General features: G+C 41.6%; 1 protein-coding gene across 3 annotated transcripts in view; it reads right to left on the bottom strand.

Annotated features, from left to right (window-relative positions):
- The window catches only part of fbxo41 (F-box protein 41), a 59690-nt gene that overhangs the window by 6111 nt on the left and 30681 nt on the right, over positions 1-22898 (bottom strand). For all 3 annotated transcript variants that reach the window (XM_066661541.1, XM_066661543.1, XM_066661544.1), the window contains 10 exons: positions 18000-18207; positions 14959-15029; positions 8636-9003; positions 4915-5150; positions 4472-4587; positions 3842-3994; positions 3571-3666; positions 2611-2729; positions 807-965; positions 511-626 (listed from right to left, as the gene is read on the bottom strand). In XM_066661541.1, coding sequence (XP_066517638.1) covers positions 511-626; positions 807-965; positions 2611-2729; positions 3571-3666; positions 3842-3994; positions 4472-4587; positions 4915-5150; positions 8636-9003; positions 14959-15029; positions 18000-18207 — 1642 coding nt within the window. The remainder of the gene's footprint in view (positions 1-510; positions 627-806; positions 966-2610; positions 2730-3570; positions 3667-3841; positions 3995-4471; positions 4588-4914; positions 5151-8635; positions 9004-14958; positions 15030-17999; positions 18208-22898) is intronic.

The raw sequence follows: 22898 nt of genomic DNA, 5'->3' as shown, positions 1-22898 counted from the left end.
AGCTATGGGGTGAAACCTTCCACCTTCATCACTTCCTGTGAAAGTCTTCTCTGTCTTTAGCCTCAACAGCGGCACCCTGGGCTTTCAAGCCTGGAGCCTGCAAACAAGATGAGTCATTTTCAGTCGACTCACAAACCGTGGACGTAGAAGCAGAAGGGCTCCCCTAATGTCTCTGATTCATCTCAGCCAGCCAGGCTCTGAGACAGGAAACCCCATGGCCTCTAGCTTCAGAACAGCTCTGTCGAGATAATTTTAGTGTGGCTGTAGGCGGCCACACAGACGAGTGATCACTCTGAGCTTCTTCACGCTTGCTGTTCTGACTCCAGGCCACAGATCCTCATCAACGATGCTTAGTTTTGGAATCTGTGCTCCACATGGTTGGAGGGCTTGTGGTAACTGAATGCTTCACAAGAGCAGAAACCCTTAGATGGCTAATGTTCGAACACGTATCCAGATGGTCTCTGACTTTTGCACAGTGCTGTAGAGCCCTGAACGGAGATTCATCCCTACCTGGAGTTTGTTCACCATCTCATCAAAGAGCTTTCTAGCCTCTGGGCTGTTTGGGTCTTCAAAATAATCTTCAATACCTATTTGCACAACGATGGACTTCAGATTACGGCACACGCCTACAATATGAGAGAGAGAGAGGGAGAAATACTCAACAATTACTTCATGCCAAAACATTCCCTTTTCATTTTAAATATTTAAATATTTATTATTTGCAGTATTTACTTGATAAGGAATTCTTTAGGAAAGAAAGAATGAACATTAATTGCAAATGGAGCCCTAGATTCATGTAGACTCACTGTTGAAGTGGAGTAGGGCTTTAGGAGTGACCGGAGTTGAGGTGAGGACCAGCATCTCCAGACCCTTCAGACCCTCGCGACAGACCTCTGCAGCCACTTCCTGATTAATTTCACTGACATGGTCCAGCTCCAGCACCTGCAGCCGCATACAGTTCCTCGCTAGAACACACACACACACACACACACACACACACACACACACGTTGTTATTACTGAACTTGCTATTGTCCACAGAAAACATGTCTAACACAAAACAACAATGTGAACACCAAGTTACAGCACTAAACCAGCCCACTGAATTTCCCATTAACAGTATTCTATTAACGTGATCTTAACGAAGCAATGTAATTTACAAACAAACCTTAGAAAGTAGTGTTTCTGCAAGTGATTATTAATTTTTCTTTTTTTTTCATTTAAAAAGATAATCAAATCGCTTTTTCGTCCCTGAATTAGCCACTTTATGCCCCATATAGCAGGTCTGCACCATGGAGGCAGCCATGTTTACAATGTCAAATGGCGTACAATCATTCATTATCTGTAAGCGCTTATCCAGTTCAGGGTCGCGGTGGGTCCAGAGACTAGCTGGAATCATTGGGCGCAAGGCAGGAATACACCCTGGAGGGGGCACCAGTCCTTCACAGAGCAACACAGACACACATTCACTCACACACTCACACCTATGGACACTTTTGAGTCACCAATCCACCTACCAACGTGTGTTTTTGGACTGTGGGAGGAAACCGGAGCACCCGGAGGAAACCCACGCAGACACAGGGAGAACACACCAACTCCTCACAGACAGTCACCCGGAGCGGGAATCAAACCCACAACCTCCAGGTCCCTGGAGCTGTGTGCTTGCGACCAAATTGTGTACATGTAAATTATTGTTAATAGCTGGTTCTAATCTCACATCTTTCTTTAATTTTTTTTTTAGCTTAATTATTTTATTCATTTAGTTTTTTTGAGTAAGTAAACACTTCAGAAAGAAAATGTAAGGAGCTGACACCTTAATTTATCTTCCTGACTCAAAGCAAAAAGGCTTGGTATTTTGAAAGAGGTTAAAACCATTACGTCAGAAAATAAATAAAAAATGAGCCATGATGTACCTCAGACTCAGGGGACTGTTCTTCATTCAAAACACTGAATCACAGTCAAGTCATTCTGCATAAACATGTTCCCAAAGTGAGTGCAAACATATGTCATTTGCTTTATATAGCTTTATATTTCCTGAACATCTGCATCTCCACATAATGTGAGAGCTGACAAGAAGTTCCTTCCACTTTAAATATTCTCAAACTGCTTCCCAGATACTGTTTTATCATTCAAACTTTGTCTGTAAGCGCTTATCCAGTTCAGGGTCGCCGTGGGTCCGGAGCCTACCCGGAATCACAGGGCGCAAGGCAGGAATACACCCTGGAGGGGGCGATAGTCCTTCACAGGGTAACACACACATTCACTCACACCTACGGACACTTTTGAGTAGCCAAACCAATGTGTGTTTTTGGACCCAGAGGAAACCCACACAGACATGGGGAGAACACCAAACTCCTCACAGACAGTCAACCTCCAGGTCCCTGGAGCTGTGTGACTGCGACACTACCTGCCGCCCCACCGTGTCACCCTGCTGTTTTATCAGTACAGTTCAATTTTATTCATGTTGTTATACATTATATATATATTAAACCTTTTTAAAAAATGAATAAATATTGATTACATTTCTACATAAAAAAACAAACTGCCTCATTTTCCTCTTTATAAAATACACTGAAACTGTCCTAAATATTTAATGCTCTGTGTAACTCACCTAAAGAAGCCAATCCTTGTATACCACATCCAGCCCCGCCCACTCCCAAAGCTCGAAGGTGTGGCCAACATCGACCAATTGTCTGCAGACACCTGTTACTGAATCTTGCTGGCTGTTGACTGTAATGAACGATAAGATGAGCTTTTAATAACCTCTCCACAATTCACAATGACCTCAAACTAGGTTTCAAGCAGCGTTTTATGTGATTTGAAGCTGTCTGCTGGAATAATGGAGACTTTGATGATCTGGATGGAATCCCATAATGGATTTACTTATCTTTAGTATTCAATTTAGATGTCCTCTAATAAGCTTCTAATATCAGTTTTATATGTGTTTTTTACAAGCCTCTTCACTTCAGGTGATAAAGAGATCCTGCCATGTTTAATAATGAGGGGGACAATTCTGTTATCCTCTGCTAGCAATATTAGCATTTATATCATAGGATCTAATGGAATCTAATGCAAGAGAATTAGTGCTTTAGCTTCCAGTGGATTTCTTTGCGTGTGTAACTAAATATGACAGTTATACATACATTAATTTTGAAGAAATTAAATCAGCATGTAACATATGAACACAAACAGGTCCCGTTGGTCTTATTTAAGCTTCAGCAATTGTGTTATTGCATTTGTGTTTCCTTATAGCTTAAAGAGACTACAAGCACAAGCCATGTATTTCTATATCTCTTTCCTTTATTTTCACAATGATTACAGAGTAAATGTTCTGATCACGCTGGCCCTTTGCTCTGCACCACATTATGACTATGGTTTGCCTAAATTATTCCACACTTCTGTCATTCTCCTTGTCTACAGCGAAACAGTGGGTGAATCTCAAATATCACAACATGTAAAACGTGTTGATATACATATACAGAAGGAGACCTGTATGTGTAAAATATCTCAAAATATTGCACAATGAAAGCCAAACTCTTATTTTAAATAAATCAGGCGAATCATCACTTACCAGGGATGTAAGGGAGCAACCTGTAGGGAAATGATATCTCTACAGCCAGCTCCTAATGCCCAGATGACTTCTTGGCCCACAGGGTCTGTGGCACTCCTGAAATATGCAAATACACACATTAACCAGCACTCTAAAACAGTTCATTTTTTATTCATTCATTGTCTACAACTGCTTATCCATCTCAGAAAATATAGTGTTTAATGATATTAGTTATTCATTTAGAAGAAATTACAAATAGAAACGCACAAATAGGTCCCTCTAGTTAACTGACCGGTATGTGACGGCCTGTAGGGCTCGGCAGTAGCAGCTGGCCAGCCACAACGAGCGGTCAGTCAGCAGGTTTGGACAGTGAGACACTTTGAGAATCAGCAGGTTTCCTCCTGTAGCTTTCAGTAAGGCCTCCAGACCCTCTTCTAGACACCCACTAACAAAAACAAACACACAGAAATGATAACCATCTTAGCTGAGCACAACTGAAACTCTCCATTGGGTCTTAATGTGACAGAATCTAATTTAGCCCCGAGTGGTACTCTCATCTTCAAGCAGAAATACTGGGTCAGCATGCTATAAATGCCCACAGAGGTTTAAGACAATCTTTTAGATACGAGATAATCTACTTGCAAAAAGAAGGAAAATGTCAAAGAAAAAAAAAGAAAAGGAAAACTCAATGTTTTCTGCCATTCCTTCCTTTGTCAGAGCAAATCCAAAGCCACGGAAAGCCCTTAGCAATAAAACAAGCTATTAATGTTCCCAGGACCCAGATCTCAACTGTATTTTGAGTTTGGGAATACGTAGATCATGAAAATGGAAGTTGAAATAAGAGCAAAAGATGGACACAGTAAATACTACAAAAATATTGTTTGAGATTTGAGAAAGTTTTAAAATCAAGAAGGAATGATACCGTGTGCTTTTCAGATACTCTTCCTTGGTCTCCTTCTTCCCTCTCTGCCTGGGTTTGAGGTTCTGCAGGATTAGAGAGTGTGTCTGTGTGCACCACTGAGAGAGTGTGCACAAAAACTGCAGAAGACAAAATGAAAAACAAAACAAAGGGAATAATCAAATGTTGCTCATTTTTATAGAGTGTGAGCCAATGTGATGAATGACAAAGCCGGGATTAGCGTGATTACGGAGCAAGCCTGAATGTATAATGATGCTTATTAGAGAGATATAACAGTCCACTACGTTTTTAGCAACTGTAGCCTTGCAGCTCCAGTACGAAATTAATGAAGTACACTTCAGGCAAGTCAGAAAGATATCATGCGATAAGATAATTACTTATTGCTCCATTAATGTTTTATTTAAAGCTATTCCAGTGTGATGTAATTCTTAAAAAGCAAGCGACACCTTGGAGGAAATACGAGCGTTCTCCAGAAGAACCCTGGTCCAGACGGCTGGGTGTCGAGCCACAAATTTCCAGTCCCTGCACACCTCTGCAGCTCTCAACAGGGTTTTGGTGTCCAGATAAGTGAAGATACAGAAGAGTGCAGCCCTCATCTTCAGCACCTCAGGACTGATCACCTCATTGGATTTAGAGGGGCTTTTTTCATGGCGGCAGGGTTTATAGCCTACCTCCGAACGACCTGAGAGTGGGGCAGGAGGGGGGGAGAGATGAGGGAGACAGCAGAAGGTGAAGGAGAGAGAAGAAGAAGAAGAGAGGGAAAGGAATCATTAGTAAAGCCTATCGGAAAGACTACCAAATTCAAGCACACCGGTGAGGCCCGCTCCGAGTGGCTGTCTGTGAGGAGTTCTCCCTGTGTCCACATGGGTTTCCTCCCACAGTCCAAAAACACACATTGGTATATGGATTGGCGGCTCTAAAGTGTCCATAGGTGTGAGTGTGAATGTGTGATCCTTCCTGGGAGAGTTCCCACATTATGCCCAGTGACTCCGGGTAGGCCCCGGACCCACCGTGACCATGAACTGGAGCGGTTGCAGACAATGAATGAATGATCGCTTCGGTTTCCTCCCATGGTTCAAAAACACACGTTGGTAAGTGGATTGGTAAGTGTCCATATGTGGGAATCTGTGAGTGAATGTGTCAGTGTGTGTCGCCCTGCAAAGGACCCCTCCAGGGTGTGCTCAAGCTAGTCGTGCTGGTTTAGCTGGTTGACTAGCTTAAATCTTAACCTACCTAGGGTATGTTTTCATTTAAATTTGATGGTTTAGCTGAACTAAAAGCATGATCAACCCTGTGCTACCCTGTGGAGTCTAAGCTTCCCTTGGACTACAGTGAACTCCAGTGGAAAACTAAAGAAACCAAACTATTCTTTCTTATTTTCATCTTTGGGATTCCATCCACGTCATGTTTCCACATAAAGATGCTATACAATAATCATCCACATGGTGATGCCAGAGTGCCGTAAACAGAGGCGCCATTACAGTCACTTCTCCTTCCTGGAGCTCAGCTAAACGTCACACTAAGGACGTGACCAGCAAACGTTTCTTAGAGCTCAGCGCCAGCTCTGGAGCCATCAGCAGCCTTTTGAGTCACGCACCACACAGCACGCCCGGAGACCCGTTCTGAAATAACAGCAGGCTTCTGAAGACTCCCTCCTACACTCAAGATTTTCACACCTTGCATAACTGCCAAGAGAGAAGAAGAAGAAAACTCCCAGTGCTTTTACTCTTTTTAGAAATGCTGAGAGAAATGGACACAAGTAAGAAGACTTAGTTCATCAATAACATCAACCTGTGAAAGACTGGCGCCCCCTCCAGGGTGTGTTCCTGCCTTGCGCCCAGTGATTGCAGGTAGGCTCTGGACTCACCGCGACCCTGAACTGAAAAAGGGGTTACAGATAATGAATGAATGAATAATTCTTTATATATTCAGGATACGGTGGAAAAAACTGAAATAAATGATTGCTCTATATATATTCAGCATGAAAAAAGACTGAGATATGAAAGAGGGATGAAGAGGGGAACCGTGATGAGATAAATCCACAACATCTAACATGGATGGATGGGATTTACATAAAGGAGGTGTAATAAAGCAGGGCACAAAGGTACGCTACAGAGGGAGTAAAATACCAAAAGAGGCCACTAGAGGACAGCAAAGTAATGCTACACTTCTGAGATGTAAGCTATTATATTAAAGTCCATATCATGATGATTATGATCCATGCAAAGCTCCTTTTGGCTTTCTGAAGTGGACATTTTTCATGTTTGACACAGTTGATTACAAGTGGAAGTCTCACCACATTGGATTGGATCAATGAACACATTCCCAACAATATTTATCCAGGAGCTGATATTAGCTCTGTGATCACATTACTGCAAAATACATACAGTGCTGTTATTTTGTTCCCAATAAATGTACCACTGATGTATTGCATGTAGAGTTTGGCAATATAATGATATAATTATTGTGATAAATTATTAGCATGTTTTCAATACTGTTAGCTCTTACATATCGTCCATGCATAGACTTTTGGAGCCAGTCAGTGTGGCTTTTTCAACTACGGCTACCACTGTCATTGAACAGCTCAGCACACTTACTGAGGACAGTGCTAACTCCCCAGTTCTGTTACCTTAGCTAACAGCTGCTCAGGATGACTACTGATGAAGGAGGCCCCACACATTTGCTTATATAAAATCAAGCTTATGTGATCTGAGATCAGTTGAGACAGACCCTTTCTCATGCAGTATTAGATCAATGCTCTAATCAGCGCTAATGATTCTCATTTGCACATAACTCCCTGTTCTTTATTCTGTGTAAATGTACAACTTCAGCAGGTCTTCCACACAGAAATACTGTAGCTCTACACTGTAAAAGCACTGATGAAACCTGAGGAAGTGCAGGTGCAGCTGAAAAACATCAGTTGCTTATTACATTGGAGATTGAGTGGGAGTAATCACATGACTCCCTCATGCATACTGAAAATGAGAACACAGCACACACGCAGGAGGGAGGCCACTTTTTTTCTAGTGTAGCAGCAGTGCCTTCTCTAAAACTAAAAGAGAGAGATGGAGAAGGCGAGCGAGAACTGCTGGGAGCTGTCAGATAGTTTTTGGATTTGAAAGTCACTGCAGTGTAGCCTCTAGTAGTAGACTTACCAGTGCCACTACAGCCATCTAGGGCAAACTCAACAAAATGGATGATCATGTGAATGGATATCGCAAACATTCAGACAGCTTACAGTTCAATAGAGGAGGGCGATATCATCACACATCTGGTTACTGTTTATAATCTGAATAAAACTGTGTTTGTCTGGATATGGTGCAGTGATTATATGTGAAAAGTTGACTACCAAGAACACAGTGTTATTGATGCAAATATCTTAAGTTATTTTAGTGCTAACAGCACCCACTTCTGGTGAATGTTCACATTGCTAAATGTGAGTGAGTGAGTTTCAAGCTAGGCCCAAGAGGTGCTTTATTTCTATAAATATTTTTTTATTAACAGAAATGATGTCTGTGCCTACATTTTGTGATGATGTGAATATATTTTAAAGGGAACATAGTCTACCCAAGTTTTCACAGTTCCATGAGGTCTTAATGAACCGTCTGTGACATGCTTTGGTGAATTTACAAGCACAATGACTATAATTTGTTACATGTATGTGTGTGTGTGTGTGTGTGTGTGTGTTAAAACACGGGCCGTCTGGTCATTACTCATCCCTTCCATAGTCGCTGCTCTAAAGGCAGTGAGTGGGCCACTGCGCTCATTACTCATCTCTCTGTGATTCTTGGTCAGGCTGTTCTCTAGAGCTCTCCAGCAGGAGCTGCACTCAACCTGACCTAGTTTCACTGGCCTGCATCCGACACAGCTGCCTGGACTCCACTGAGGGAGCAAGGGGACAGACCACGGCCAAGACCCATGAGGTCTACAGACTCATAGCTGTAGATTCGCAGGGTCACTGGACACATCTTACAGCTGATGCATATGGATATTTGTTCTGTACAAGGTCTTTATTAAAAGCAATTGTTCTGGCTGTAAACATGCTGTAAAAAGCTCTTTGAAGAATCATTTATAAGGGTTCACATATTTTGTCTAGCATTGATTTTTTGGTGAGTGAACTTTCAACATACGTTTGGAAATGTGCCCCCTAGTGCCACTAGTGCTCACCTGTGCCCAGTCTGTATCCTCCACGATGACCTCCGTGCTGCTGGCTGTCTGCGGAGGCCCTCCTCTCCTGCTCCCACAGTTCTGCCTCAGACTCTGTGGTGCGGGAGCCCACGTCAGACACATCGCCCTCCTCTCCCTCCGTGCTGTTGCGGTAGGGCCGTCTCTGCCAATTCTGTATGGCCTGTTTGCGTAGCCCCCAGTTACGAGGACCGCCAGGACCTCTTTCATAAGCCCCAGAGTCTCCAAGACGACACTGCGCATGGTAATACTGTGCTTCCAGACTGCCCTCCAGAGCATTCAGGTCCACGTTGTCACTGTCGTAACCTGCTGCCGAACCCTGGGACACAGACTTCACCCGACCAGACGCGCTGCCAAGAAAGAGCTCATGTTAGAACATTTTAAAATTTTGAAAAAGAAAGGTTATGATTAGTGCTTAAATTAATTAATCCCAAATTTGCTGAAAATAAACAAGATTAATGGCATTGTCAATTTAATAATGGATAGTTAAATGTGGGAGGCACAGTGGCGCAGCAGGTAGTGTCACAGTCACACAGCTCCAGGGACCTGGAGGTTGTGGGTTTGATTCCCGCTCCGGGTGACTGTCTGTGAGGAGTTGGTGTGTTCTCCCTGTGTCCGCGTGGGTTTCCTCCAGGTGCTCTGGTTTCTTCCCACAGTCCAAAAACACACGTTGGTAGGTGGATTGGCGACTCAAAAGTGTCCGAAGGTGTGAATGAGTGAGTGTGTGTGTTGCCATGTGAAGGACTGGCGCCCCCTCCAGGGTGTATTCCCGCCTTGCGCCCAATGATTCCAGGTAGGCTCTGGACCCACCGCGACCCTGAACTGGATAAGCGCTTACAGATAATGAATGAATGATAGTTAAATGTAAAATAAAATAATCAATGTAAGAGTTGTATTTATATTAACAATGTCTACTGATTACAAAATACAGCCACAACAATGAAAATAAAAAGCTAGTACATTGTAGCTATGTGAGGGAGATAAATGTGTAGTATGATACACATGGAAAACATGCTATAGAAACTTTGTTTTACTTATAACATGTCAGTGTACTTTGGATGATTTTGAATTAGAATCTATGGGAGCTATGGGAGGAAGTTTGGTAAAATGATTAGTGTTTAAAAAATTGATTTTGACAAGTTTTGGTGACATTTATGATCATAACCATTTATGTCTTTGTACAAAAATGTCAGCTATTTGAATCATTCATTCATTATCTGTTCAGGGTTGCGGTGGGTCCAGAGCCTACCTGGAATCATTGGGCACAAGGCAGGAACACACCCTGGAGGGGGCGCCTGTCCTTCACAGGGCAAAACAGACACACACACATTCACTCACACCTACGGACACTTTAGAGTCACCAATCCACCTACCAATGTGTGTTTTTGGAGTGTCGGAGGAAACCCACACGGACACAGGGAGAACACACCAACTCCTCACAGACAGTCACCCGGAGCAGGAATCGAACCCACAATCTCCAGGTCCCTGGAGCTGTGTGACTGTGACACTACCTGCTGCGCCACCGTGCCGCCTGAAGTGCATTCGACCAGCTCAACTGTTCCTAGGCTCCTGGAATTGATTCAGGATTCATAATTTTACCTGTTGATACCCATCACCAGACACAGGCATGTGCGATATGCTGATAGTTGTTAACAGTAGCTTAGTTTACAGATATACACTCCTACTCTGACACAACAGCACGTGCAACAGCATTGCTGTCCTGAAACTGAAAATGTGCTTCAACTTAGGCTTTAATTGCAAACCGCTGCATGCTTCTGAAACCTTTTATGGGAGTACATAAACATTCCTAATGTCTGAATAAAGAAGCTGTTTCCCACTCTCAGCTGTTATTTTCTTATGAAAAACCCCTAAACTCATACGTCGGTTTGATCCAGTATTCCTGCCCTGCTCATGGGTCCGCGGTAAGAGTTAACGTCTACTTCTACAGAGAGCGGAGGCTGCTGTAAGGCATTGTGGGGAAAAAAAAATGTTTTCTTCTAGGGCTTTAGCTGGGACAGACTTTCCACTGGGGATTCCAGCCAAACTCTTAGTCACTCCTTAGACATTACAGTTTTGTGGCCATGGGCTCAGACTTAAAGGGACATGGATAAAGGGGACTGGATACTGTGAGTGCTGACACTGACCGTGACTTTAACAGTGACAGTGATTTTAAAAAGAGAATAGTGTACTAGTAAATATAAACAGTCCACTGGGCACCATAGCAACACATTCCTGCAGTTTGCACATACTTTGCCTCGCTCTCAAACACACACACAGATACACGCAGGAGCTGCCAGCCCACTGACCTTTCCTTTGTGGTGTTATGTAGTTCCAGATGTGTGACGTGTGGCTACACATTAGCACTGCCAAGAAAACACACTCCAAACAGGAGCCCCGTCGTCCCAGCTGTATCCAGTCACAAGCAAATCCCCTCAGGGACCTCCATACCGTATTACACACTCGCGAAGGACTGCATTAACACGCAGCTAATGCAGCAATAACAGTGCAATTTAATAGCATCTCATCTCCACTCCACAATGTGATTTTACAATAACACCAACAGCGCTACAGCTGGCTCCATGCTGCTGGGGGGGAAAAATAGCCTATTAATACCACTTCGTGTGCAAGAGCTACAGAATTAATTACCTTGAATGATGCATATTAATGGCTTACTAATAGCTGATGGAGCCAACAAAACAACAGATGAACTCTATCTCAGAAAGAATACATTCAGAGACTTTGCTTTTAAAAGTCTATTTAAAATCTAGATTTGGAACTTTGTGAGCTACCTTCATTGCCTTTATTGTGGGATGTGCTGCAGTGTGGTTTGTGCATATTTACAGCAAAACTTTAATTGCAAAGGGATTATTATTCATTTGTTTTTATCACAGAACAGCCGGGCAATTAGCTGCTATTTTATAATCATCCTGATATTAATGCGCAACTGGTGGTGTAAACTCTGCCTTAGGTCATGGTCTGTGAGGAATTAGCTGTGTTCTTCTGGTTCTGAATCGCCACAACCCTGGACAGATAAACATTTATAGAGAGGGAATGAAGCGGCTGAATGATATGGATGATTTTGTACTTGTTTGATTAAAGGTGATGTTCAGGAATCAAAAACCACTTTTTATAAAATTCAGGGGATGTTTCATCACCATTTCTTGCTCTATGGTCTGTTTGTATGCTTAAAATATTGCTCTGGTGTTTGTAAGTCAGTTAAGTTTCTAATTCCAGGGTCAAATAACCCAGAGGCAGATATGTACTGCTTTCAATTCTTTAATAAACGTTCTATTTTAAGTCTATGTTTTGCAACCCAACACCAGAGCGACAATAAAGAGCCACTGAGGCGTGACGTAAATTCCTAAAACAATGCACTACACAGTCGTTTGTGACTCATATTGAAATATAAATGCAAACACAGCATTGAAAACTCAAGTTGAGGAAGATGAGTAAACGGCGAGGCAGAAATAACTGTCTTGGCTCATGATTAAGGGGCTAACAGAGGGGATATCTCTGAGGCAGCAGTGACGTCAACTTTGGGGATACCAGAATCGGGTTAACCCACGCTCTCTCGGGTCCAAGACACAAATACACGCAGAGCAGATGGAAAGTTCTGTCATTGATCTCGGCTCTAAAAGAGCAGTTACTCATCTTTGTTAAGAGCCCTTTTCAATATTACATAAAGATGATGGTATTCTATATATATATCCCACTGCAAAAACAAACTCAAATCCAAGATGTGACGATGCAGGGACACTGTGTGGGTGATTGGAAACAGATTTGACAGATCGATCTGTGATGTAATTAAACTGGCTATTCTGTATGTTATACATGAGGTTATTACGTCTAGTAACTGTTCTCTGCTATCACTAAGGCTTTATGTTATTATAATCGATCTTCTGATACTGATGGTCATTTCATTTTTTCCCTCCTCTCTGAGTGACATAACCCTTTAATTGTTTTTGCCCTTTGACCTGAGTTGGTGAGTCTGTTGTTGTTTTTACTCATTGTTCTTGTTGTTCTCTGCTTAATTTTTAGAAATGTAAATGGTTGAGCTGGACAGTTGTTTTAGGGGATACATTAATGTCAGTGGCGATTGCTCTAAGACTGCAAGGGAAGCTCAGCTTCCCCTAAATGTAAAAAAATAAGTGATCAAATGTATACTGTTGTGTGTACATGTCATTGAATAATTATGCACTACAACGCGATTAACTTTTGTTCAGAATCAGCTTCTTATTGCTGGTAAAGACAGTTGGGCTGAAGGCTGAATCCCTTTTTGATTGACAGCGAAATGAGCGAATCAGGGATCCTTTGGTGTAAAGATTCGTGGAAGCATTACATTTTCATTCTGTTCTGAGTTGAACCTGACTTTCTTAATCCTAAATGCATTTTCTTTGTTAATAACGACTAGCGACAAATCGAGCTTCTATTTCTGGTGGGTTTTTTTTGTAGCTGCTTGTGTTTGGAGACTGACTTTTATCACTCTTTCTGACTTCTATCGCAGTTTCTGTCCAGCGGGTGCTGCTGAGCCCCTCCACCCTCACAAAGCACTCACAGGCGGACACACTTCACATGGGCCAAGGCCGTTTAAGCAGCCTAGCTCTGCTGGCCATTGAGAGGACACTAGTCAAGTCCCTGGAAAAGACGCCTTGTTGGTACGACAGGGTCACAGATAATTTTCTTGAAAAGGAACGGAGGGTAGAATTTACGTATAAATAAACCGACACATTTTATGATGTAGGACGAAATTGAGCTTCCCCTCCTTGAAAGACCAGCATCCGCCACTGATTAATGTATATTCTTTTAGTGGATATGGATAACTAAAAAACATGCCAATTTTAGATTCACTGAAACTACATTTGAACAGTAATTGGATGATGGTTTCAGCTGATTTAAATAATCCTTGTTATTTGTTTATGCCATGAGACGGGATTTAAATATTTGCTGCCGTTTGATGTAAAACAATAGAATTCTAGCCTCCCCTATTTCCAAAATTTCCTAATCAAAATGCGTACTGGGCAAAAACCAGCCAGAATAATCACGAGTATGTGCACTTGCTTCTCACTGAACACATTTTCTGAGCATTCCAGGATATGAATATGAAAGCAAAGACCGTTCTGATAGCACAAAGAACATATCTTCAAAACACTTCAGAGTGAATTACCTTTGATTACCGAGGTAATTCACTTTTGTAGCGACCCTGAAATGGCTTTGATTTGAGTGATCTCAGGCAGTTTCTCCCTCTCTTAGTCTTTTAGATTAAAATATCTTCCAGTGTTGTGTTTGTGTCTGTGAGAGGCAAAGCCGGTGTAGTTATATTTTACTTTGTCTGCATACACAGACATAATGAAATCAAGCAAACTCAGTATAAGTTGTTTTCATTAAGCCTTCCGTAACTATTTGTGTTTACAACCATGGGTCTTAGGCGCAGCTCTTTGAAACCTCCACTCCTGTGGCTGTAATAGCATCATGCTACACCAATGAGACTCCTTGGTTAAGGCTCCTAATGTTGCGTTCTCAGCAATTCTGAGGTTACAGGTTCATTTACAGGTAACTTTGTTTATAAAGATTCTGTATTAGAGATTTGAGTGGGTAATTATGCTCTATAATAAAAGTCTGAGTGATTTCCCGATCCAGTCTTAAACATCAGTATCAGGGATGAACAATGCATTTTTTACTAAGCACAAACTTAAGCCCAATCCTTTGTTTTACATCTGTGGACACGGAGAGTGCAATTTTTGGCAGGGCATGTCTAAAATATCATTAGTGTGGAAATTAAATTGAAGAACAAATCCAGTCCAAAAAGACTTCAAAGTGGCAATGAAAATGTATTACTCATTTTGAGTGTTCTAGTTTTAATACTGCAATTATGGACTAAATTGAACCGAAATGAGCCATTTATAAAGCCATTTTTGTTAAATTGTTTTCTGAAAAAATAATATATATAAAATATATTTCAAGTGTGCACTGTGCAACTATTATTTTTTCACGGATCAGGAGCAGGGGCAAAACACAGAGACCTCCTTAAAGAACAGTGTTCATATTTAGTTGTTAGAGATTTACGTTGTGTTTACAAGACAAACAGTCAATGGCTTGTAAAGTAAAAATAAAAATTCCAATTCAATTTGGACCATATCTTTTGTGATGCTGGTCATGTACTTCGCCACAATTTAAAGAGCATAAATGTCCAAAATGAGTCAAAACTGAAAAAACTTTATAAATAGGGGTGTCATTGGAGAATGGGTCCCACACCTATCTCTTTCTTACCTGACCGTAAAATGTGTTAAAACAGTGGTAAATCTTACCCAGTACTGGGGGAAGAGCGCCGATCTGATACTTGGTACACCCCTCTTGATCCAGAGATACTGGAATTTCTCTGTGACAGAGAAAAGGAAGAGGTTAGAGAAATAAAAATCAGTTTGAAAGCACTTAGCTCCCTGAACTCCAATTCTAACCACCTTTTCATACAGTCACTAACTACAGACAAATAAAATGCAAGTGTTTCTGAAATCACATCTTCAAAACCTATAGCAATGTGAGTGTCATTGACCTTAAATACCCTGAATACCACAGAAAATTCCTGCTGAAGTCAGTGGGGTGATGTCAGAGGCTAAAAGCTGAAACTGATTCAGTAGCAAAAACAAAAAATCAGCAATTATAAACATCTCCAGGCGAAACAGACTCCAGATGTCATCGAGCCGAGAGCGGGAAAGACATCCACTAAGCACCAAAGCTAAATATAAACAGCAGGAATTGAGGCCATAATAAAAAACAGACAAAAGAAAAAGCCTTCTGAACTTCTCTTGAAGCGTGGATGCTGGGGAGAAGCTGAGAGAGAGGGACAGGGAGAGAACAACTATGACAGGGATGACAGTATCTCAGATCACAAACAACTCATGCCAAGAAAGAGATAAACAGAAATCCGCATCGTTATCAGCGCGAAAACTTATGACTTCTGTCTGTCGAGTATATTGACCTGCCACTCAAAACAAACATGCTCTAATCCTAGGATTAACACTGCCAGTTGCATAGCATATGAGCACAGGATGCAGGGTTTGGGCAGGAACAGTGAATAAACTGATGTCTGCATTTAGATCTATGGGGAAAACAACAGTAATATAAACACATGATGTGATCTGTCAGCAAGAACAATCCTTCCACAATGTGTTTTATAGAATGTTTACAGTCTATAAAGCCCTCATTACAAAGATAAATGACCTTTTGAAAGGTCTGTGGTTTACAACCCATATGCATTGGTCTATAGAGATGTGGAAAAAGAGGCTACATCATTGGACATCTTCATGTGGGACATACACCAGTAGGATGATTTAGGCCTCAGTGCTTGACCCCTACACTCAGGGGTCCATCAGCTCTCTTGTGCTTTGGTAGGGAACCTTTTGCTGACATGGAATGGACCCGACAGGCCCATTAGATGGAGTGGTCAATGCATTTCAATGCAATTTTATTCTGACTGATCACCTTAACTCTATAATTAATATTTCTACGCTGATAGAAGTAGTTTTCATTCACAGTGGTCACCAAATGGTTTGGTAAGTATGACATTTATTTTAACAATTTAAGCATTTGCAGTCACCAGATATCCATAAATTGAACATCCTTGGAAGATAACTCCACCACTATCATCGACTCAATGAATGACAACATATTTTTTTAAAGAATGGTCTGCTATCTCTGTTCTCTTTCAGTCTCCTCACTTTTCCCCATCCCCTTCCTGTGTTCCATTTAGGCCCTGTTTCAGATCTCTGTCTGCTCCTGATATAGTGTGCCCTGCTCCTGACACCACTGAATGCAGACTTCTTATCAGCAGGCAGGTGGAATATAGGCCATTTGGTGACATTTGGGACACAGCCTGGATCTGGTAGCCCTGTCATTGGAAGTCATTGATGCACTGTGTTTTTTACTTTGTCAAATTATATCCACATCCGCTGAGCACAGGTGGGCAGGTGTTTTCAATATTTTAACTGAAGACCTCCCCGTGAAAGACAACTTTGAAATGTGCAAATTCACCTGTAGACTTTCAATTCTCATTGCTCACAAGCAGCTCAACACTGTCCCAGTGAATCTCAAAACAGTGTTATATATCATTTGATTACATATATTTATTCACTCATTGTCTGTAACCGTTTGGGCGCAAGGCAGGAACACACCCTAAAGGTGGCGCCAGTCCTTCACAGGGGGACACACACACTTGATTTTATATATATATAAAATGCCAAACCCTCTCTGCCGGTGCCAAACAGCTTATTCTGCCATTGACTCGTTTGGTTTTGATGGATTGGACAATTGAAGTTTGAAGAAACAAGAAATATTGTCTTAGTAGCATGTGGAAGAACCATACACAGCCATTCTTCAACCAGTATTTGTTGCCAACGTGGTTGTGTTGTTTCACACTGCCACAAACAGCACGACCAAGCTGATCCCACAAGTGTTAGAGGATTGAATTCGGTCCCAGACTGTGGAGATATGGGATTGCCACTGGTTGCAGAATTTCATCTCGATATCTCTCTGCATTGATATTGCCTCCAATGGTGACAAGCCTCGTTTTTCCAGTGAGGGAGATGCCGCCCCACACCATCACACAAAATACGCTGTTTGGCACTGGCATAGAGGATTGGGCAAATTTTTCATTGGTGCAACCCACACTCAGCTCTACTGCTCATCCCACAAATGCATGTTCCTTACAATTGTGGCACAATTTAAAAGGAAAATTAACAGGCTTTCCAACGGTATAGGATTTATTGCCAAGTAGCATTGTTACAACAAAGAAAAAATCTACCAAAACCAAATTTCCTTACTTTTTGTGCTATGTTTATTTGTTTGTTAGAACCAAGACAGGCAGTGAGGATCCAGTAAAACAGCAGTACTGCTATGCCAAGAGTAAACTACCATGCTCCCGCTTCGATTAATTCTGATGCTCGCAGCTCATTGCATTTCCTATCTTCACCCTGAATGAATATTTCACACACTCTCAAGAGCAGCCGGATCCACTGCCTCTGTACAAATTAATGAGAAAATTGCAGATCGGTCGACAGGCAGTCTTCTGTGGTTTGTGTGTATCTTGGGAGATAGCCTCACTTGCCTGCATGCCTGATTTATCAGCTACACGGCTGGATAAGTCTCCCCAAAACTACCCAATGTATGCCCAGCAAATAAGACTGCTTTTAAACAAATGGCTTAAATACGTCTCATTATATCCAAGGTTATATCCAGGGACGTTTTATTGAGCACATATGACTAGCAGAATAAATTAATCATAAAAGATGAGCAAATTGACTGTCCACTGGAGTAAAGTATTTATAAAAATCTGGAATAAAGCACTTGGTACCTGTCGTCCGTTGGCTTTGGAACCCTGCAGGCTGCAGCGCCCCAGGCTGCCGTTGGGTGTTGTCCCACAGCTGCTGATGATCTGGAGCTGCTTCTCGGCGCGGTCAGCTCTGTCCAACAGCTCCTCGATAAACTGCTGCAGACGCACTTTAGCGCTGGCCTCCCGCGCTGCCGTCTCCTGCAGGAACTGGTCGATTTGGGCCACCTCTCTGCACAGAGGGACGAGGAGAGTGAAGAGGGTGAGACAGGTGTGTACGAGAGCACACACAAGTGCTGTTATTCCAACATATTCGGGTGCCTAGGAGCCACATGTAACCTACATCCATGTTTCTCAAGCTGCATTTGCCCACAGTCTTAGTATGAATGTGGTGATTATATTTCTTTGCATCTATTTGTTTTACTAAGGGCAGCACCAACGGGGACACAGTTAGCTATGTTTTCATGTCGGATGAGTAATTGAGGCTGTCTCTTCATTGAGCTAATGAGCTAACGTTAAGGCAAACCAATTCAACACTGAAGGCAAATGAGGACTTTTTCAGCTATTTGAACCTGCTCTAGACCTTGAAACACCAAATTGCCATCAATCTAATGTCTAATGTCATTCTAGAACAGGAAATAAAATAAATGTATTGTGCTGTCCTTAGACAAGAGATCCTAAACTTTTAAACAGCACCTTACTGTATTTTACTGGCTTGTTTTAGCTTAACACTGAAGATGAACGCTCTATACGAATACAAACACAGACTATCTGACTTCTGCACACAGACTACTAATGAGTGTATCTATTGTCTTCCTCTGTGGCCCTACCTCTAGCTGCCCTCTCTCTGTCTCTCCCTTTCTCTCCACACTTGTTTATGTGCTCCAGCATTCTGCAACTCCCTGGAGGAGCGCCGTCTCCGTTATCTTTGTGGAAAAGACATCTCTCCGCTTAAAAACAGCAACTCGCGCTACTGTTTACAACATGGCCCCAGCCATTCTCAGTAGCTTTATACAAAATATAACCCACAGACCATCTTCGCTGCTGACAATGGCCCTAAATTACATACATTTCAGTATTTCTGACTAAGCAGTTGCCTTGTTTATAATTTTTTCCTCTCCACGGTAAAGTGAAATCAAATAATAGAGCTCCGTAATATCTCAGTAATTTTGCCTACAAAACAACATAATGATAATGAAGTCAAAAGATAATTTTGCTTAATTTAACTCCAGTGATTTTGTTTTAACATTATGAAACAGCTTTTAGATGGACATACACAGATTCTGTAGTAAACCAACTTTAATCATGGCCACCCCCATGTGAGGAACCCCCTCCAGGTGCATAAACTTGTTCATTCAGGGAATACAAAGCATTATGAGTATCATTTTAGCGGCACATTATTTTTAAAACCCGGTGTTTCTCCTGAGAAGAAGAGCACAGTGATTATTAACGTGTCTTTTTTGTCTAATGCTATTTCTCCAAAGGAATCTTAGAAGAAAGTCTCCTGAGACATGAGTTAGCATATTTTGAGCAATAAAATATTCCTCTAGGTCAATAGAGGACACTAGGAATCTTCCAACAGTTTGGAAAATGGAGGCTTTCCTGTCTTGAGGGTACGACGTCCCGATCACAAGGAAGATTACAACCGAGATTAGAGTGAACCAGAATGAAAGTGCATGTGACTTTCATGTCATCATGTAAATAAACAATCACAGCTATGATGAGGCTTGATCCAATGAAACAGCAAGCCCCATTCTCTCTTTGTAATCATAGGCTCTGGAGAACATGTGCTCATGTGAGAGCCCAAAAATAATAGTGGCATTATTCAAACGTCGTCTGATGATCCATTTAGAAAGAACTGTAAATGAAATGGGGGCGGTTGGGGGCCAATGACGGGGGACTACAAAGCTGAGACATTTTCAGAGTTGCTAAATACAGTCTGCTGTGGGTGGCAGAGACCTAACTGTAAAATGGGTGGGTGGGGCCTACTTTTGTGTGTGTGTGTGTGTGTGTGTGAGAGAGAATCTGTGAAGAAAGAGAACAAATGTCGCTGCTGTTTGAGGTCTTTTCTCTACGGGCTGTGTGTGTGAGAATAGTGTGAACGTGTGTGTGCCTGAGGGTCTTTTCTGTTCGTTCCCTCTATTTCTGGAGCCACAGCTGAAGAGTATCAGAGTCAATCCTGTCACACTGCACCTGGAGAAACATGAAATGGCAACAGAAAGTGGTGTCCAAATGTAGATGCACAGGAAGAGGCCTGGCTGAATATGAATAATAAATGAATGAAAAGTTTAAATAGATTTTTAGTAGTATTTTTGATGTACATGCCATGGTCATATAGTCATCAGTGGAAACCTGACAAATATAAATGTACTGTTTTTTTAATCTGGTCAGAAGTGTTATTAATACAAGCAACATTTTCCTCATTATAATAATAAAATAATAAAAGGCAAAAAATATGATAAAACTCCACTGTAGTTTAGAATTTCATGTATGCTTACATGAACAGGAATAAACATTTATATGTTTCATAAAGAAATATATATATAAAGGAACACAATACAGTCAGATGGCATTAAAGCTGCTGTAGGTAATTTGGCCCTAGAAAATGTTATGACACCTGCTGCCTGTTGGTATAAGGATTTATATATATTTATGTAGGTTTATGTCAGTTGTCAAGAAAAGGCCTTGCACACACACACACACACACACACACCAGTGTAACCTAGGAAGGCACTGACATCACATCTCAGTTGCTTAAAAAATCACTAACTTTGTTTCATCAAGCGACATTGCATTATCCACAAGCTCTGAAGACAAAAGCCTGCTTACAAAAGGAATTCTGCTCTACTTAAAACACACACACACACACAGCTCCCATATGCATAAAATTTTGATCCACCAAGGTATTCCTCGCATTAAGAAGAGAGAACCAAATTGAAAACACCTCCCAGTGGCTCCTCTCTCCGCTGCCTAAAAGGATTTTCGTTCTTGTCCGGATTTCATATTACACCAGTGAGCGCTTTGTAAAAGTGCTCTGTAGTAAATACTACACTTCATCTGTGGAACAAAATTGGAGTAGAAAATTAAACAGTGAAATTGCATTAGAATACCACTGGAACTTGGTTAAGATAATAGCCTATGAATTATAAGCCTGATCCTTAGAGCGACAAAAACAACATCCATACAGAGTCCTACAGCCAGGAATCTTCATTATGAAAATTGAAAACAGGGTTATTTTTCAGAATTTACAAACCAAAGCAACAAATAGCACCCGCAGGAGTACATTTATTGACCAAGTCATTTGCTACATGCCTGTAGTAGGACGATAACTCTTATTTAGACATCACTCACTCTCCATTCTCTCAGTTTCACTGACCATAAACGCACTTTGTAGTTCTACGATTACAAACTGTAGTCCATCTGTTGCTCTGCATTCTGCATTGGTCAACAAGTATGATTTGGGTGTTGGAGTATTCTCAGCTCTGCAGTGACACAGACATAGTGGTGGTGATAGTTTGTGTTGCATTGGTACAAGTGGATCAGACACAGCAGTGCTACTGGAGCTTTCAAGTTTCCACTCAATTAGACACAGCTATCTCTCTGGTCCACCTTATTGGCCACTGTGCTTGCACACAGAAATATGTTCTCCACCTTTAACCAAATCCATGCAGTGAAACACACACTGGTGAACACTAGACAGCAGAGACAGCAGCTCATTGGACAGCAGGTCAGTGGACAAAGGATGCTGAAGCTGGATGTTTTTGGTTAAATAAATAACGTCAGTTAAGCTGAATTTATGCACAGTCTTCACTGTTGGAGGAATGATGGAACAAAGCCAGTCAGTAAAAGAGTGCCCTGTACTGGACAGTACATAGATGTGTGTCTCCTTGGATGGAAATTAAATAGAACATTCTGGCTTCCAGGCTTAAGTCATTCTCCAGATGACAGGTAAACTAAGCACAGCATGTTTAAACACAGGCAGCACTGTCAAAGCTTTGACATTTGAAGTTCTATGCTGCGACTTCTCATTTACGTAGGAAATTGTTAAGTTGTTAGTAAATTAGTATAGCTGATTTAATGATGTGAATATTTTAATAAAAGAGAATATTAACATAGACCTTTTGGGCAGGATTACTGTACTATACCAGCAACAGTCCCTGGGAAAGACTCCTAACAATCCCTATAAATTCAACATTTCAACAATTCTGCAATTGCCTAGAATCCAGCGACACCTTGACTTTCCCACTCCCTAACAGTGCTCCAGTGTGTTCCGGCTAATTTCCACCTCTGTAAATATTTACGGATGATTTTCTCTTCCCACAAAATAAACCTTAGTCTATATTCAGTCACTGCAAGTGTACCCACAGGGGGTGTGGGCTCAGTAATGACAAGTCAGCCATTAAGAAGCTGATGGGTGATTTCCAGCTCTAAGATGCCACGGTGATTTTAGTTAAAGTGATGAATGTGCTTAAATGTGCTCATTAGGCATTGTTTTGGGGATCGATACTTGGCCCCTGCTCAATGCTGTCTGCAGTGAGGAAGCAGAAAATAGCCTGCTTTTCACACATATCTGTGCTGAGCCGAGGAAAGGAAAGTCACCTGAAAGCTTACAGATATTGGTCTCTACTCAAATGAACAGATGTACACAGCCATATTCTATCAGTCGTCGCAAAGACAGAAGTCTGTTGACACCCAAAGTTAATTTCTTCTGAAATAAAGTTATAAGAAGGTAGTTTTTTCTTCTATTTGCTTCAGTAACAGTGTCTACACTCCTGGCAACATCGTGGAAATATTGCTGTGAGGATTTGATTGCGTCCAGCCAGTAATTTTATTAATTGATTTGATAAGTTATACATGTTGGATGTTAAGTTCTGGATAACGGTACTCCATCAAACAGAGAACACAGTTCCACTTGCTCCATTG

Source organism: Hoplias malabaricus, chromosome 2, assembly GCF_029633855.1.
Source record: "Hoplias malabaricus isolate fHopMal1 chromosome 2, fHopMal1.hap1, whole genome shotgun sequence".
NCBI classification, from domain to species: domain Eukaryota; kingdom Metazoa; phylum Chordata; class Actinopteri; order Characiformes; family Erythrinidae; genus Hoplias; species Hoplias malabaricus.
This window is presented reverse-complemented; position numbering and strand designations above follow the sequence as displayed.